This window comes from Protobothrops mucrosquamatus, unplaced genomic scaffold, assembly GCF_001527695.2.
Source record: "Protobothrops mucrosquamatus isolate PMUCROS unplaced genomic scaffold, P.Mucros_1.0 scaffold391, whole genome shotgun sequence".
NCBI lineage: Eukaryota > Metazoa > Chordata > Lepidosauria > Squamata > Viperidae > Protobothrops > Protobothrops mucrosquamatus.
This window is the reverse complement of record NW_015386723.1, coordinates 404,833-425,097: the sequence shown is the minus strand read 5'-3', so window position 1 is coordinate 425,097 and position 20,265 is coordinate 404,833. Positions and strand designations below refer to the sequence as shown.

The following is a 20,265-nucleotide window of genomic DNA, read 5'->3' as shown; positions in this document are numbered from 1 at the left end:
AACAACTGCCTCTTTGACCTTTAACCCTCCTGCTGCGCACCAGTAGCAGGTGCCAGCTGCGCTAAAATGATGGCTGACGTGGTTGAACGCTAAGGTCTTTTCTTACTTTGCTTCGACCAGCAGTTGACCCTGTAGGAGCAATTATTTCATCTGCGGGCCTAAAGGGTACAAAAACCAGAAACTGATAAACAAAAAGCATATAGACACCAGCTGCCTAGCCTGAGGGAACACCTCGTCCCATTGACACCTCTAGCAACTCTTTTTTTTTTTGAAAGCCGAATTATACACTTTTTATTTCCATCCACACTGACTTTGCCACAGTTGTGAATGTCACTCCCGCTGCCCACAAAACTGTATTGTTAACTATTTAATATGCTTCATTTAGCCATTAATATTCCTACCAGAGTGATTTAACTCCTTGTATTAAGAGATGCAAATGATTTAAGTGGCTAGAAAAATCAACAAAAAGACTTTGGAATAAAGTGGCAGATTATTCTGTAAACTTTTGTGCTCACAATTTAGGTATGTTGTAATTTTACCCAGATTTTGCCTTATATCTGCTTCAAAACGTCTGGGACTATAGTTTTGTATATAGGGTTACTGTCAAGATGAGTAAGAAATGCAAATTGTTTTAAGCGCAAAAGCAGAGCAATCAATATGTAATGGTTTACATGTATTGTTAAGGTTAGTTTCTCTAAAATTATTGATGATATTAAGCTATCAATCAATGCTGAAAAGCCCAAATTAATGTCAAACAATAAAATAAATGGCATTGGGATTGAATTTTAGTTCATTCAATATGGTGCTTTTTCTGGTTCTGTAATCACTCAAATCTCAGCTGATTTGGCTCACAGCTGCTATATTTTTGTTCTTCAATTTTTTTAAAAAATGATAACACTGGTTTACATAATTAAATGTGATAAAATTATAAACAGAGATACAATATCCTAAAACCTAATGTGATACGACCTTAAACACGTTTATAATTTAAACAAATAAAAGCTGCCATCCAAAGATTATTAGGCATCCAAAGATGCGACCGTCTTTTTGGGTTTGAAGGCTTACAGTATCGTGTTGTTAGATTGTGTTTCTTTACTGTAATTTAATTATGTGAAAGTTTATCCACAGATTTCCTCCCATTATCTTAAGTATGAGAATCACATCTTTTTTTTCTTAGTCCAAGGGATATCTTTCTGGGTTGAGCTGGGAATTCATGGTATAATTTTCTAACCTAACTCCAGTGTATAGTAATATCAAAAAGCAGGGAGAACACCCTCAATGTAGAAGAGAGCCTGGACTGACATTACTCTCTTTTTTATGTAAGCTCATATAGTCCTAATTTCTGCTCGACCTAGGCTACTTATAAATACACATATTTTAATCTGATTTGATTTTTAAAGTAAAGCTTTCTTCAAAGTTGCATAATTGCTACACAGCAATGCAGATGATCTATTGTGCACATATTAATTATCTATTATTACCACTTTGTCCCATTCCCATTTCTGTCAAAAGCTAGTGAAGCTATCTTATTGAATGGCAGTCTAGTGCAGAAGCAACTACAAATGTCAGCTGAAAAGATTTCGCTACTTGAAAAAAACAACAACCACTCTATCATGCTGGCATTTCTCCCCCCCCCTCGACGGGGGAATAATAAAGACAGCCACAAAAGATAAGGGGCAGCGAACATTTCTCTAAATCCAAACAGATGCTCGAAATTTTACTAATTTTGAAAAAGATCACAGTGAAATACTACGATCCCTATATTAGTGTTTTGCCTGGCAAGGCAGACTAATTTTTAATTGCTTGATAATGTATAAACTGTTTCTTGGTATGCTGCTACTGCTCTCAGTTTACTATTGCTGAGAGCAGCCACAACTTTAATTGCAAAGAATATACCATGAAGCGTATCCAAGTGTTAGAAACTGTAAGAAATACGAGCTATTATAAAGAGGGGCAGCTGAGTAAGACTGAACTGAACTATGAGATGTATGATACGAAAATATGTATTTTCACTTTTTTACTAAATTGCACAGTAAAAATTAACAAGGTAACTTGTAAGAGTTATAGCTTATACAGGCTACTCAAACATTAGTTAATTAAAATTCAAGGCTGCTTTAAAAAAAAAAAAAAAAAAGAACAGTTGGAAGCCACTGGCTTTTGTTTAATCTTTATAGAAGCCGAAGCATTTTTAACAAAAGAATAAACAAACTGCAGTGCAAAAGACAGCATTAGCCCTTAAAAGTGAGACTGACAGGAATATAAAACAAAAGACAATCATGTAACTAAATTAGAAATTATGCAAATAGGCGTGTATGTTCCTTCATTTATTTACAGAGAATGTATAGTTTCATTTCTGCAAGTAACGGCAATCCCACATGTTTTCTATTTAGATTTCATTTCATCAATAAATAAAAAGTGGCCGACTGGATCAGGTAGAATCTTAAAATGCATTTTTCAATCCTACTATGTGTTCCCTGCTTGAGTTGCTATTCTACGTTGAAATTGAACAAATTACTTTTGCGTAAAATTCTTAATAACACTTTATGTTTTAAGTGCTTCTAAATATATGTACAATACTATTATTTCTAGACTCAAGATTGTGGCAGAGGATCAGCTTTTTGGATAAACCAAGTGAGCCAAACAGTGATGCTTCTGAACATTCCATTTTTTTTTTGCTATGTGATCCTTTTAAGACACTGAACCTTCTCATCAATTATTTGCCAACGTTGCTCATCTTTGGTGTTAGACATTTTTTCCTAATCTACTTCTGAAATACCTGGAGGCATACCTACTTCGGGGAGGGGGAGGAGCGCAGTGTGATCCAGGGATGAAAATGGCGGACTGGGAAATCATAGCTTCAAATCCACCCTCAGACTAGGAAGCTCATTAGGTGATTTTGAGCCAGGTATACTCTCTCAATCCAGCCTACTTATTATTGGGGGGCGGGGGGGGAATGATGGAGGGAGAACTATGCACAGCATGCTGCCTTGAATGGTGGAAAGGAAATCTAACAAATAAATGAATAAGAGGAAGTGGCAAGGACTAAGTGGAATCTGGTGGTGTGGCTAGGTGCAAAGTGGATCATGAAGCCACCAGCTTCCCCCAGGCGATATGTTTTTGTGGCTAGGCTTGCTGTCCAAGGATGCTATGCCTCTGAGTCACTGTGAAGTCGCAAAGAGATATTCTAAATCACTACCTATTGCCAACTTTCCTTTCCTCCTTTGATTTACCTTAACTTCTTATGGACAGAAATTAGCCATCAGTTGGCACAAGACTGTGGAGGAACCTCATCAACATTTGTCATCTGTCTCAATTCTATTAGATCTTTTTCATCCTCATAAGAAGAATGTTAATTGGTTGTTTAAATGGGCTGCCATAGATTTTCTGTTGCTGCAAAAGCTTAAGATAGACTTGTCTGTAACTTACCTTATACCACAACAATCTCTTTAAAGAGCCAACTGTAACAACTCATTTCAAACTACACATAGCTATTGATCTCATGCTACTCACACAACAATAATGCAGCAGCCCAAAGGACAGCAAAACAGCAGTGCAAGACTATGCCAAGTTACTTGAAATAGCTTTTAAGCCCTATAGTTTAAGAGTACTTTCCCCCTAGTCCCACTGAAATACTACCCATATGTCTATGTTGCTATTAATCAGTCAGGAATAGCTGGATGAGGTAGAGTACTGAAGGTAAAAAAAATGTCAGTAGAAAAGGTGGTGATATACTTGATGTAACAATGGGTATTAAAAGAAGGGGCAGAGCTATTTAATCCAAATGAACTGATTCTGACTCTACCTGAGTTACAATGACATCTTTGATTTTGCAACTTGAATTTTTGCAATACCTTTAAACAGATAATCCAGCAATGTTGTCCTTTAGAAATGTATTAAAATGCATTTTCATATGCTTAATAACAGGTAGTCCTGGACTTACAAGAGTTCACTTAGTGACCTTTCAAAGTTACAATAGCACTGAAAAAAGTGACTTATGACCATTTTTCATACTTATGACTGTTGCAGCATTCCCACGATCACGTGACTTACATTCAGATGCTTGACAACTGACTCACATTTAGGACAATTGCAGTGTTCCATGGTCATGTGATCACCTTTTGCAACCTTCTGACAAGCAGAGTCAGTGAGGAAACTGTGTTACTAATGTAACAGCTGCAGTAATTCACTGAACAAATGTGGCCAGAAAAGTCGTAAAATGGGGCAAAACTCACTTAACAAATTTCTCACTTAGCAATATAAATTTTGGGCTCAATTGTGATCATAAGTTGAGGACTACCTATATACTTTCCCCCAATTAACTCAACACACAGGATGGGCAAATATTTAGGGATGCATCTTTCCAGTTTTAAAAAGAGACGTGATGTAACAGTGTTTCCATCGAAGCAGACAAATTGGGAGAATATTTAGCTTCATTGCATCACTTTAAAGAACTGACAAGTCTCTTTAAGCTCACAGTACAATTAGTCATTAGGGCCTAGTTTTCTAGCACTGTTAAGCAATTTGTAATAACCCTTTTGTTTTAATAGGGTTAGGCATTACTTACAAGACACAGCTGTCTAGAAAACTGAAACCTCTCGTTGTGAAGCAACAGTCTTGTTCATTTGGCTCCATGATAGTCAAATCAGCTCTAAAGCTATGGTTTAATAGCCTGCCGATGAATAATCAATGGATCACTTTTCATCTGAGTGTGAAAATGAGAATAATCTAATTCACTGTCCCTTTGGTAAGATGCAAGGCCTAGGGTTCTATTTCTATTCAGGGGCTGATTTATAACCCAATGGAAATCTGATGTAAACATATAATCAATGAGTCCCATCATTGTTGATAACCACCCCCAACTGGCTCACTCCCTCATCTCAAAGAGCTATCCCTTTAGGCTATTAGCTTTATCCAGCTAAGTCTTTCTACTATTCCTGCCTGCTGCTTTTACCTTGCCCATTTGTTCAGACCAGCAGAGTCAGAAGTAATTTTATACGCAGCAGAGAGCGGGTAGAATTGATTTTTCACTCAGCACTCAGTTCCCATCTGAATAATTATCAATTTTACTGCCTCATAAAGGGAAGAGTCAAAATTTCAAATCAATTCAAAAGAGCTTCTGAGAGTAGAGGAACTGTACAGAAGGAGAAAGGTCAAAATTGGCAATGACCTCGGGAGATGATGTCAGGTATTAGTACACTGAATGGTTGACATCAGAAGCACTCAATGCAGTGTGACTTGTGCTAATGCAAATCATATTTATGCTGACTACTGGAGACTGGTCATAAATATTTAAAAGAGCACCTGAAAGCCTACATTCAAACTAAATATAATGTATTCCACAGATTGCGAAGCTAATAAAGACATATCATAGCTTATTCATATGCTATAAATTTTAGGACTGCAAAGTATCATTGACACAAAACAGAACATTAAGGTCATAAGAACAGCAAATGTAGGAAAATCTGGGTTTGAGGCCAACGTCCCCGATCTTCCTGATTACACAGCTGAACTTTAGAGCGAGACTATAATGCTCGGCAACAGGCAAATGTGCAATACATTTCTAGGTTCTCATCAACTTCTACTTGAGTAGAATGATTACTCCAGGAAGTTGCAATATAAAACAGTGATGGCAATGAATCACTGAGGATAGTAATAACAGTCCTATACATACTTAAATATTATGTTGTATTACTTCTCCATTTGGTTTTATTTGGAGGCAAAGATCACCCAAAGTAATCGCAGCAATAAATAAGAAGGATAAATCTTGTACACTTAAATGGCAACCACTGCTGCTGGTACCTCATAATCAGCACAATCTTCAGGTTACTGAAGATCATGAGACCTCTACAACTAATGTTACTGTGATTTGATTGCATCCATATATTTAAGCAGTTATTTCAGTGAGATCCTTGTTAACAGGGATCTACTGAAAGTGCTTACCAGTCTGTTATTTGGAAGCACATTAAATCCTTTATGAAGGTACATTCTATCTCCAACTAGTATTAGAGAAGCATAATTCAGCTGTTTCATTTTTCATGATATTTTCATTATTCAAGCAAAAACTATTCTGAAAACAAGCTAATATAAAAATACTTTACTGTCAGGGAATCATTAAATTAAAAGCACCACTAGGCTACTCAGTCCAACCCCTGCTCAATGAAGAAATCTAAATTAAAGAATTTCCAACAAATGTCAATCCAGTCTTTGTTGGAAGACATCTCACAATGCCAGTTTCTGTTGCTACAAGTTGACTTTTTAAAAAACTGACAACTATATGCCCAATAAACTGCGCAATGCTTCAGATCCAACTCCAAAATACCGCTACAGTGCATGAAAGAGCAATAATAAAGCACTTGGCAACTCACTGAAGCAGCTATAACTGTTTCCAGGGGAAGATTTTGCTTTACCCTCACAACTCATTGAAGCAGCTGTAACTGTTTCCAGGGGAAGATTTTGCTTTACCCTCACAATCCTGGAAAAAAATGTCTGCTTTAAAGAGTAACTGACAAGTACTTTATTCATGCACTGGTGTGCTTCAAAGCCGTTTTTCAAAATTGAATTCTAAATGCCTAAACTTCTCCCCTTATAGGAAATATACAAAAAGCTTTTAAAAATCTATACAGTATTCAATATGCAGCTATGTACCCAATTAGAAAGGTCTCAAAAAAAAAAGGCTTCTTTTAATGTTTTCAGGTCCTTACAATGCTTTTTTTCACCACTACAGTACTCACTGTTGACATTTTCACTGACTATATTCCATTGTTATATTCCATTGTATGTAAATGCTTCTAAAATTCTATAATCACATCAATTCATTTATGTACTCCTGGGTCATTGAACTGACACAACTGAGACGCTTTGGGGGTCAATGCAGAAGCTTGTGGAGATGACTGAAATGGCCACTAGTAACTGCAGTAGTAAAACTTAGAGAACTGTAGTATTAAATGTAAAAAAATATATTTTGAAAAGAAAGTTCAGAAAGACAAAGGCAAAATAGTGATTCTGAGTTTACCTGCTGCAGCACCTCAGAATTTTGCTGCATGAAATGCAGTAATCTTTGCCCATCTTGGGAAACCTCCCTGATTCTCAGGGGTTTCTTTCCTTCTTTTGCTATGTGCTTGAAGAGATAGGTAACGATGTAGTCCAAACTTGCACAACAGCTAGAGGAGACAATCGTATCTGAACATTAAAAAAGAAAAAGAAAAAAAAAGAAACACAGTATTACAATTTCTGAAATAATTTCTCTATCAACGACATACATTGAAACGGGATTACAGAACTATAATAAGGGTAGATGGGACTATTGCTCTTACTCCGTTGTTATAACATATTCCAAGTAGATTTCCCTATGACAATCCCTTATCTTTCACTCTTCTGCAGCACAGAGAAAGCTTTTACACCCTACTGGCTGCTGTTCTGCCTGGTTTTTACGCACTCCTGCTGGCTGTTACAAATTCAAGGAATCCAACTGTTTCCTTATTGCTATGAAATTATGAATTCTGAAGAGTTTGTACTTGGGGAATAAGGAAAAAATGTATTGTTTTTGCAGTTTTAATCTGAAAAACCACTGGCATGGACAGAATAAAAATACATACATAGATTAAATACCTGTGGCATTCACAGATACGTTTCAGTACCAACACTGGAGAAGCGACCCAAATTTCTCTACCATCATAAATATTAAAATAGCAATAGCACTTATATATCGCTTCACAGTGCTTTACAGCCCTCTCTAAGCAGTTTACAGAGTCAGCTTATTTTCCCCAACAATCCGGGTCCTCATTTTACCGACCTCGGAAGGATGGGAAGCTGAATCAACCTTGAGCCTGTGAGATTCGAACTGCCAAACTGCTGGCAGCCAAGAGTCAGCAGAAGTAGCCTGCAATTCTGCATTCTAACTACTGCGCCACCAAGGCAAAACTTTAATACAATCTGGAGAGAAATCACAGTATAAATCTGCATTTATATGGAAAACTAAATATCCAGATGACATAAATATTGGGAAACAAAAAGATTAGCCAACCCTCCTTCTTCAAGAAATTAAAAGCAAAGCAAACAAAACCCAACTGTCCCCCCATAAATATGTAACTTATATGGTTTAATTTTTATATTTGTATGTAATGAAAATACAAATAAAAGATATATTAAAAAAAACTAGTGAGAAATAAAACAGAGCAAAGGACCCCCTCTACTTGCTATATTTAAAGCAAAAGATTATAAATACCTGTTTAATAATTTACTGTTTAAAAGGTAACAGGCAGCTATTCTTTGCATACTGTAACAGCAAAATAACTGTGAATGTGTAATAGAGATCAATCTCAAAATCCATAATTACTCAATATATTTGACAATTTTAAGGGAATATTGATTATATTTATATTCATCTCATCTAGTAGTTTTGATACAATACATGTGTGAACCACAAACATGTTGTATCATGTTATTTCAATATATGACATTCAAACTGTGCATGTTTCTTTTTACTTATTAGGAAGTGATTGGCTGCAACAAGTTTGCAATCATCTAGCTCAGTGGTGGCGAACCTATGGCACGGGTGCCAGAGGTGGCACTTGGAGCACTCTCTGTGGGCACACATGCCGTTGCCCCAGCCTTGCCTCCGCCCACAACCCCACCAGCAGCCCCCCTGGAGGAGAGTCACCCCGAGCGTGGCCCACGCGGAGCAGCGCAGCCAAGGACATGGCAGCCAGGCAGCGTAGACAAGACTCTGCCCTCACGCCCCAACACGCACAGTTGATGCTGCGGGGCATGGGCAGAGGACGTGCCCGCCATAGCGCTGCTGGGCTGCCTGGGTGATCTGCGGTGGGCCCTGGAGGCGGTGAGTGGCCCTGCGGGCAGGCAGGGTGGGGCAGAGCGGGGGCGGGGCCAGTTTTTGGGCATTCGGTCTCTAAAAGGTTCGCCATCACTGATCTAGCTATTCACTGCTTACAGATTCACCAATCTCACCCCATTTGTCATTCTTGGAACATACAAACTTCTTTAAATACATCACAGATTTCTAAAGTATTATTTCTGTTGTCAGTTTTAGGAGCAGTCATTCTTTTATACTAGTGGGTATAGTTTATGCACCTATCTGTGAGAAGAAAAAAACTGATTGTGCAAAAAAATACTGATTGTGTAATTACCAATATTTAGGGGTTTATTCAGCTTCTAAACAAGGGCAAAACCACAGCCACCATTAATGCAAATATAGATTATTTTCAGATATTATATTACTGATTTTGGATTCTTTATTTGTGAATGACATATACATGTGCACAAGCATTACTGTTAAAATACTGCTTATTTGAAGGAGAATTGTAAGGTATATGATAGACTCAATTAAGTGTATCCCCCTAAACTGCAATAAGTGGAAGCTTGCCAATATTGCAGGAAGTATTTGAAAACTTCCCTCTAGGCACAGAATGTTGATCTGTGCCAGTTCTGGTTTCTAAATGTTGTTTTGAAGTTTACTTCTCTTTCAACATCACTGCAATATTTTTTTCCTAAGCTAAGTTCTCCTGGGAAGTTAAGAAAGATTTTGCAGACAATTTAACCACAATTAGTCTCAAGACTCTCTTCATTTTACCACGTATGAAACATTCCTCTGAATTTCTGACAATCCCCATTTCCACTGGAAGCAAATATTTGTCTCTGGTTTCTTCATCTGTAAAATACATCCACTCCAATCATTTTCAAAATAGCCCACAACATGTCTTTTCTATACCGTGCTGCTTGGAATGACATATGTGATTATCCAATTCAATTATTACACAAAACTAATAAGGACAAATTCATAACATTTGTCTTTCTTAATAGTTAGATGGATTTGGCTATGTTTTTAAATGTAGAGATACCAGCATCAATTCAGAATATTGCAAAAAGCAAAATATAAAATGCTAAACATCTGGTATCAAAAAGTTGCATATTAATTCTATGCTTGTTGTGGGAATCAAGGCACTAGGCCTTGGAATATGTGTTGCACAGCATATCAAAAAGATAAGGTAATGTATTAGAAAAATGTGAGAAAAAGAATTCATGGTTGGTCTCAGTAATTGCTTGTGTCCCCATCTACAATATATGTATTGCTTTTGTAGGAAATACTGAGGTGATAGTTACTCTGGATGTTTAAAGAAAGGAAGTCCAAGTAAAGATTTCCTACAGCAATTCTCTCTCTAAAGAGCATGATTTAATATTTATAAATGCTCAATTGTGTATTTTGCCCAAGAGTTAAATGTTTTAAGTATTCAATAATGTGATCAATTGTAATTGTCCACTTCTTTATTTATTAGAATTCATTTACATAGAAGAGCTTGACTTTGCTTTGCGCTAAAGTCGAATCATTATTCAAACAGGCGGGGGAGGAGACAGGACAATATCAAATAGCCCTATCTAATCTAATCTGATTCCAAAAAGGAGATGGTGGCTGTCATAGTTGTTCAAGATTAAATGTTTCATAGGGATATCACTGATTCTTTTCCAACATTTCACAAATATATTGCAGTACATAATTAAAGATACTGTACTGAAACTTTCACACAGAAGAATTATTTATTTATCTAAGAAAATGTACACGGCCACCCACTCACTCTCAGTGGTGAGTGCATATTAAAAAGGATCTGATCCATTATGATTTCCTTACAAGTTTCTTTCCCTTTGGTCACATAGGAAAGCAATGGACACTTTGAAAGGTATCTAGGAATGCATATTTCATAAGTATGTTTTGCAGTACTTTGACTATTTGTTTGAAAATTGAATAACACAAAGTAAATCACTAACGTCCATTTAAAAACTCTCTAAACATGCTGATATCAGACAAGCTGATATTTATTTTCTTCTTTAAGTGATCTTAGCAGCACAGTGGAGAGGTTTATCTGTTCATGAGGATGCAATTTAAGTATTAAGAGGTACTTATATTTTCCCATAACTTTATATCAAAGATGCTTGTGACATTCATTTTTTTCTCACTGTATGAGTCTAACAGGGGAAGATGTTATGCAAGACCCCTATTCTGATTTTAATGGACACAGAGTCATTTGCTGTAGCTGAACAGAATCCTTATTGCATTTTACTCAAGTTAGGTAAACAAGCAGATTAAAAGGGAGGAAAATACAGAAGAAGGGGAAGAATGACAATTATTGCTGTTGGAGAAACCAGCAAGAAAGAGGGGAATGATGCCTAGCTTGGAATTTATATATTTCAACAAATTTCTCTTTACATGAGAACCAAGGCGTTGCTATCTAAAAAAATTACTTGGGCATTTTATGAATGTATGTGGAAGAGTTATTTGGCAAGTGACAATAACTATTATGCATGACATAATTTAAGAGCTTTGCTTTGTTTATGATGAAGGGAAATGATTTAAGTGAAATGATCTCTTACCTGTTTCCTTTTACAAAAACAAGGCAGTTGTTAAGTAAGTTTTGCCCCATTTTATGATCCTTTTTGGTGACCTTTTTTTGAGCAAATCACTTCAGTTATTAAGTAAATCATGTGGTCTTTAAATGAATCTGATTTCCCTCACTGACTTTGCATGTTCACCACCCAGAGTCTCTACATTAGATAGGCGGCTATAGAAACGTGATAAAGAAATCAATCCATCAATGCATTCATTGTCCAGAACTATGATGGCCATGATATTGCCATTCACAATTTCTTTTAAAAAGGTTTTAAGATATAGATTTTCATATCTTTTTTTCTACTGTTTAATTCATGTTACTGTATTCTATGTCAAACATTTCGGTGACGCAAGGGGATAGAACAACAAAACCTTGTTAAAAAAGGAAATACCAGAAAAATTACTTTTAAAAATGACAGACGCTGACTAACTGTTATCTTCATCTCTTCTTTTTAAATAAACTTAGGATGTCTGTTTCTTACATTAGCATTTTAACATTTGCACATCCACAAGGCCATTATGTATTTAATACTCACAAAGTATTAGCTACTATTTGTGTACTTAAAGTACTTTCTGACTTGAGGTTTTAAAAATAGTACTTACAGGTTTGTTAATTTAAAAAAAGAGTGATACTTGGTTTCCTCACTTACATTTCTCCCAAATATGCAATACCATAGTAATAGGAACTGTTATTTTATGTTTACATAAAATATGGAGCTATTTTATAGAGAATTGCACTTGGATCAGAAAGCCCATAATTCAATCCCGGCTCACCTATTATTTTAATGGAGAATCTGAAACGGCTATTTTGTGGATTGTTTCCACATTGAAACATTGTAGCAATGGTGACAAGCTTAATCTAAGGATTTAGGAGATAAAAATGGTAGAGGTCTTTCTGACAAAAGAAGTAGAAAAGTGTAAGAAAATGTCACTGAGAAAAGTGATGGAATTGATTTTTGAGGGCAAGCACCATCACTTGGGAGGACAGAAAAAATTACATTGACTGATATCCTTCATAAACTGATTGGTGTGTGTGTTTGTTTGTTTATGCATATGCATGTTATGTGTGCATGCATGCATATCTACCTCCATATCTATATATAAAATGTATATTGGTTTTCTTTAATCAGTACTGAGAATAATATAGGCTTTTAAAGATACTTTTTTGCTTAAAGACTTTAATCTATTATGAGTGGATTATTTTAGTTCAAGGCTTATAGCAACCGGTTTTCATATTCAAAAATACTGATATCTTCGGTCGATAATTTCACTGAAAACTTGAGTAAACTGATTAGGGATAGTTCTATATTCACATTACTGTCAATCATCTGATCAGTTTTCCTCAGTAATAATAGGAACAAAGCATTTTAGTCCATACTTTATTATTGGTGTTCTGGAGTAGGGGCTTTTCATTGGCAATGACTGCAGAATGTTGTGTAGTTCTTGTGTAGTTATGGAGCATTATGTTGTAAGTAATTGGAATGTAAAAATGTTTTATGATTCATGTTGTGGTTTACATTTTTCAAATGTTTGGAAATACATTAGGAAAGTGTAAAATTCTACATGAACCATAAAACAATTTTTTAACAAATACATTTTCAAAGTAATATCCCCTTTGTTTAGCTTCCATCGAAAAGAGAGTGCTTTCATTTGAATACATTCGAAAGAATAAAGAATATTATTGAATAACAAATTTTTAGACTCTTTTTTTTTGGCTAAAGATCATGCCCATGTCTACTCTACTAGTCTGTAAATGTAGCCTTCTGAACACAGGACTATTTAGTCTTATAAGTCTCATGAATAAACAATTATGTGTTGCACTGTTATAGTAATTAAATCAAATACCTAATGATTTGTGGCCACATTACTTTTGTCTGCTTTAGAATCATTTTACATTCTTCCTTAGTTTATTTCTTTTGTGTACTTACCAAGTGCAGTTAGTCCTTCAGATATCGATGTAAATATATACATTAGTACATGTGGCTCTAAGCTGGTGATGAAACTCATATGATCCTGAGCTAGAGACTCCAAAAGTGGGTAATAAGATTGACTCAATTTTCTATATTGCTTGGGATAGAAGAGAAAGAGAGAATATGATGCAATAAGAAATTACACGGCTTAGTAAAAAAATTTATTGTAATGAAACAGTTTTACCATATTCAATATCATCTACTGTATTTTAATAATAATAATAATGATGATGATGATAATGATGATGTTGGAAGGGACCTTGGAGGTCATTTAGTCCAACCCCTGCTCAGGCAGGAAACCCTATACCATTTCAGACAAATGGCTGTCCAGTCTCTTCTTAAAAGAAATTAAAAGAAATATATTATATTCTAGGCAGAACAGACCAAACATAATCCTGATACTATTCATCCATTTTTTTCTGCAACCTACATGGTGTATAGCCATGGATCTCTGCAGGTGCATTATTATATGAAACAGAAAGGAAAACCATGCAGGGTTTCTAAATTGGAATTTAAGAGGGGGAAGGAAGATGTTCCCTTTACTGTATCAACCTAGTGAATCTGTAACTGTGCCTAGTGTAACAGTTAAAGAGTTCTCTTTGCTACTGAGAGCTCTGCGCATCACTATGTCCATTCCAGATGTTCCTTTTAGCAACTCTTTGAACATTTTATCTTAAAATTTACAAGTTGATGCAAATAATTTTGAAATATTTTAACTATTCAAATCAGCTTACATTCTGCAAGAACGTGCAAATAATTTTGAAATATTTTAACTATTCAAATCAGCTTACATTCTGCAAGAACGTGCATGTTTTTGGATGCTACTGAAAATGTACAATACCCAACTGTCTATTCAGATCTGCACTGTCTTCAGTTGTAAAATAAGAAAAAAAACCTTCCTATTTTAAGATTTTTGATTAGTAATAAAATCCAAGGCAAACTAAACTTAATAAAAAATTTGCCTTCTAATTCTGAAAATATTACTTCAGCTTAAGAAATATAAAAACTGATCAGGTCAAATATTTTGCAATAATTGAACTGGAGCCCTCAACATTATGAAAATGGAAATTAAATTAATATTGAATAAAAGATTCACAGCTGCTTACTAAAGCTTATCTGTTTGTACTGTGCTGCCTATTTTGCATGTCCTTCCCCAAATATATTCTCTGTGACTTCTGCTGTTCTTTGCCAAGCTATGTTGATATTTCTATGTAAAAAATCCAATAGTTCTAAATACTTTTCTCACAGTCACCCTGCCAACTGTGAAAGTTTATTATTTTCATGCTTTGTTTTTCTTTCAGCTGAAGACAGTAAGACTCCCTAACAGGAGAATTAAAGTGTAGACAATCATGCAATTAATCACAAGCATAATGCAACTCAGATGAAGGGGAGAAGAAAAATGTAAAAAAAAAATGTAACAACACCCTTTTCTTTTGATTGCATTTCCCATTTCTGATGTTTGTATATCTCGTTTAATAATATTGTCATTATTTCTCATCTGTTTGGGAACTGCTTTTGGGACATACAATCAAACAAACATGGCATCCAATGCTGCTTTAGTGTTTACCTTGGGAAACCTTGATGCAAAGAAATGATTACTAATATAATCTATATTACTTACACACACACACACATACATACATATATATTAAATCTGTTAAATAATTAAAAATTATGATTTTTAAAAAGGAATTTATGTATTTAATTTTCCTAAAATTTTGCTTGAGTAAAGTAGAGAGAATTACAAGAACCAAGGTAATTCCTATTAGACTAGGTGAAAATCAGTGCTGTACAAGATGTACGGCTTATTTGATCCAGTGGTAAGGTTTCGGTCTTAAGAGAGTTTCCCCTCATTTGTCAGATACTAGTTTGTAAGACTGTCATTTTCATTAAAATCAATCCATGGGAATTAATGTCAGAGGAATACTGATTGACAACATATCAGCAAGTTTAACTGACAATGTCAAAAACAATCATACTCCAGTTTGTGAATTATTATCCACTTAGTAGGTGATCTGTGAATATCTTGATGACATATTATAAATATTTTAAAGTAAATATTCATAACTAGTTAATGAAACTACACATAATATTGCATGTGTAAGAACTACTAATGCATGCATGCAGTTGAAACAAAAACAAACTGCACTTAAGATGTTCTAGATTCCACTCTATCTTCATTTTAAGCCTGTGGTAGTAATACATAATTTGCATAAAGACTCCCAGGATGAATAATTTTCTTACTAGCAAGTCACAGTGGGATACTGAAAGCAGCATTTTGACAAAGGCCTGAAGTACATTGTCAAAGTGGTTGTCCCCATACAACTTGAAGACGCCAAAGCTGACATAATTTCCACATAAGGCAGATTTGAGTGCAGAGTAACAGATGGAAATACCCTTGAGTTTCAATGGATAAATCTGATCCTTTGACAAAGTCCCAAGAGATAGGATCTGATTACCTGTTTGCAAGAAGGAAAAACAAAGAGAAATTGACATAAGTAACTGAAAAACCTGGAATCTGTGTTACTTAGTACTTTCATTTAACTGTTACTTTTTATTATTACTGGAATATTTGTTCTAGACGATTATCAATGGAGAGGTCATGTGATCTGCCTTACATCTAGGACAAATTAAGGGCTGATGTTATTCCGTGGGTTGGACCATTTGATATTCTCTTGCTATTAAATAGTTGTCGCTGAATTGTATAAGTAAAAGAAGAGACTTATTTGGGGGGGGGGGAGGGGAACAAAGCTTTTTATTAGTAAAAATGCAAATGCCAAATTTAAACAGTATTTTAAGAATGAAAAAATAAACTCTCCTTCGTCTTAAGGCCAAATCTAGACTTGGCTAAATAGGAACTGGAAAAGTGACCTACCTGAAATCAAAGGGAGATTGGGTTACCTGTTTGTTTATATATATATATGTAGCCTATTTGTTTACTTACCAATAGAACATCTGAAAGAGAATATTATTATCCAAACATCACTAATTCATCTACGTAGAGATTTTACTTGTTTATACTGTAAATGTAAGTCTGTCAATCCTTACATTGGTCCTTTTGGCAATATAATGATAATACAGTGATAAAGATATATGGATATCAAATATTATATTTTTACATGCCCACATAGAGGTATTGGCTTTTACAGTAAGAAACACTGAGAATTTGATATAATTCTTCTTTCAGGCTTTTCAGGACCTAGTCCTAGATGGCTAGAATAGGGTAAAACTCACACACACACACACACACACACACTACTTAACATGACATTAGTCAAGATGGTTCTGTCAGCTCTGGTGCTATTCCTTAAAGGGGAGCAGAAGATCCTCTTGGTCATGGTTACTACTTCAGCTGGTGCACTGGTTATAGTCTTTCCTCAAACAGAATATGGCTATACCAAATCAGGCACTTATCAACCAAGGATAGACTTCTGCAATGTACTCTATACAGAAACATTGAAAACAGACAGCAGAAAAGACATAATGGTCCATCAAGTTGGCTCTTTATTTTTTATTTTCTTTTAAATTAATTAATTTATTATTTTTAATTATTTTTATATTTTATTATTTTTATTTTTTATTTTTTGTTGGGTGATGGGCATGTGTTTACCCCAAATATGCTTAAATTCAGTTACTGTGTTGACTGATCCACTAGTAACTGAATTATGGGATTGCCTTTGAAGACCATTTAGAAATTAAAATTCAATGGGCCATATATAAGCTGGCAGCAGTTACCGTGTTCATATCTATTTTGCAGGACACGAATTGGTTACCAGTTAATTCCTAGATGCAATTCAAAGTGCTAATTTTGTTTATATAGTTTTATTTCTGACCAAAAGATCCAAATAGCGAAGTACTGAGGTAATCTAAAATTTAGTGTTAGATAAAAGAGTTTAAGAAATGAATGTGCTACTAAAGACCTTGCTTTTATAACCATTAGTTAAAATTTTGGCTATTGCCTTTGTAATGTTAGGATTTTTATGTGTGAGTAAAATTTTAACAATTTTAATCTAAAAATGTATCGTTCTGGCCTTGATTTTAAAATAAGCTAGATAGTATCCTACTGAAAATTCACAATGCAATAAAATATGATTTACTGCATCAAGGTCAATACTATGAGACAGAACATTTTTGCCAATTTTTTTTTATTTACTTACATGTAAATTATTAAAATGTATCATGAGCTGAAAAGTGTACTTATTGCATAAATCATGAGTAAACAAGAAACTTCAGGCTTTGCCAATAATTCCTGTCCTGATTTATCCTATAATATTGTTTAATGCTATGAAATGCTGAAGTCTTATCCTTGGAAATCAAATAATCAGGATTCATACCAATCTAACCAATCTTTTGCGACACCTGTTTGAACTACATACATAGGAATCAATTGGGATTTCATGCAGCAGTCCTTTCTTATTTTTGAAAACATNTGAGGCATAGTAGTTAGTCCTAGCCTCCCTAATCGCCACAAGGTAGGATCTAAGATGTATCCTTACCTGTGCTCGATCGGATTCGGTTCGGCTGGTCCTCCAACTGCTCTCTAGGCGTCTTTTCCGACGTTTCATCTCTCTCAGCCCCTCGGTAAACCAAGGAGATGGTCGAGATCCACGTCGGGTCAGAGGCCGCAAACATATGCTTGAACCCAAAACTTAATAGTTCTTAGCCAAGCTACATTATCAAAGAGAACTGCCCAATTTCCAGGAGAAGCAGAGAATTTGGAACACAACTTAGAACATTTAACAATTTTATCTGCTGTTGGGTTATATTATTGTTGACAACTGTAATCCAAATTGGAGCTCCATATAAAATTTGAAATGTAATTTCTGCATTAAAACGCTATATTGCTAAAGGGACAATACAAGGCCTTCATAGTAGCTTTTGCTTTCAAAACTACTGCCCTACAATGATGTTGCCAGGACAGAGCATGATTAAATAAAATGCAAATATAATTAACATTCTCCACTTGTGTAATCATACAATATATATATATATATATATGTCTGTCTGTCTGTCTGTCTGTCTGTCTGTCTGTCTGTCTATCCGTCTATCTATCTATCTATCTATCTATCTATCTATCTATCTATCTATCTATCTATCTATCTATCTATCTATCTATCTATCTATCTATCTATCTATCTATCTATCTATCTATCTATCTATCTATCTATCAGGGGACCAGTGAAAGCTAAGTTGTTTCTTTTAACATTGTAAATAGTTGTTTTTATTGTTTTTAAATATCTTTTTAGCAATAAACAACTGGTTTATACCTCTCCCGGAGATCGAAGGTTGTGTTATTGAACAAATATGCCCGGGATTTGCATTTTTGCAGCTATTAGGGACATACATATACATACATATATATACATATATACATATACATACATACATACATACATACATACATACATACATATATATATATATATATACACACACATACATTGTGTGTGTGTGTATTTTGGGGAGGGGGTATTTTAAAATCAAAATAGGATAAAATAAACATTAAATAATAAAACCGTTTTGAACTGATCACAGAGTCCATCCGTAAAGTTTGGGTTAGACCATGAACCTTCTTAAAAGGGAAAACAATTATTATCTGTCACCGGTACTTTATTATTTCAGAGGTTTAGTAACTGAATCTTATTAAATAGTGTTGGGGACAAAATACAACCTTGTTTCACATCCTTATTCATTATTATGTTGCTTATAAGTACAGTCTTCTGTTGTACCTAATATCCATTGTTGTTATTATGATTGCTGGTTGCACAGTCAGCCAGATATTTAGACTAGATTTGGCATTTTTATCCACTTAATGAGTCCTTCCCAAGGAGGGATAGGCAGATGATATTGTTTAATATTATTATTATATACAAAAATATGAAATCACAGTTGCCAATTCTTTAAATTGGTGTTGGCCTTCATTTGCATCAAGTTCCCAAGAACTTTGGATGTCATAATATATCAGCAGAGTATGTATGCAGATCAAAGCAGTGTGGCCTTTTCTACTTGACAGATGGAAATTTTGTCCATATGCAGATTTTCTAAGCATCATCCAATGTTGTTTGATATGTCACCCAGTATGCTGATAACCACTACAACCACGAGAGTTAAGTTTATGCCCTAATCTTGAACTTTAATTCTGAGATCTTGCTACTTTGTGATCTTTTGCAATTCATTGTATTCTATTTTATTCTTTTATTCTATTTTTCTATGCCTTCTCTTCTATTATTACAGTTGATTGCAATTAGCCAGATGTTCAGACTGGATTTGGCATTTCTATCTACCTATAGAGTCCTTCCCCAGGAACCGGAATAGGCAGATGTTATTTGATGGTGTTAAAGGTAACATCACAGGATGTAAGCTGTTCAAATAAAGCTGCTTTTTGCAAATGATGGTGAGTTTGTCAATGCCAATAGTGTTCAAGTGGTGCTCCAGATATTTTGGGATTGCAGCCATTATTATTATTATTAATGGTTGCACAGTCAGTCAGATGTTTAGACTGTACATGGCACTTTTGTCCACCTAATGAGTCTTTCCAAAGGACCTGGCATTATTATCATTAATCAATTCAAGATGATAAACATACCTCCCATTTTCTCCACAATAACCCTGTGAAGTGGCTTCGGCTGAGAGAATGACTGGCCCAAAGTCACCCAGCTGGCTTTCATGCCTAACATCATTAGACTATTTTAATATAATCCCTGTATTAAGTAAGTAAGATGTATATCTGGAACTAAATTCATTAACCCAGATTTAGGTCTATTAACAGAAACAAAGTATTAACAGAATCAAAGAAGGCCTTAAAATCTATAAAGAAAGCAAATAGGTTTTTTGTGAAGTAGCATAATACGTAACACAGATAGATTGTTGATCTGCCTTTTCTAAAAAAAGGTTGAGTAT

The 20,265-nt window shown here is 34.9% G+C and overlaps 1 protein-coding gene across 1 annotated transcript in view; it reads right to left on the bottom strand.

Annotated features, from left to right (window-relative positions):
- LOC107287454 (ran-binding protein 17-like) overlaps positions 1-20,265 on the bottom strand; it is a 78,559-nt gene that overhangs the window by 21,419 nt on the left and 36,875 nt on the right. The window contains exons 7-9 of the mRNA XM_015815974.1: positions 15,610-15,824; positions 13,324-13,462; positions 7,013-7,179 (exon numbers count right to left, since the gene is read on the bottom strand). Coding sequence (XP_015671460.1) covers positions 7,013-7,179; positions 13,324-13,462; positions 15,610-15,824 — 521 coding nt within the window. The remainder of the gene's footprint in view (positions 1-7,012; positions 7,180-13,323; positions 13,463-15,609; positions 15,825-20,265) is intronic.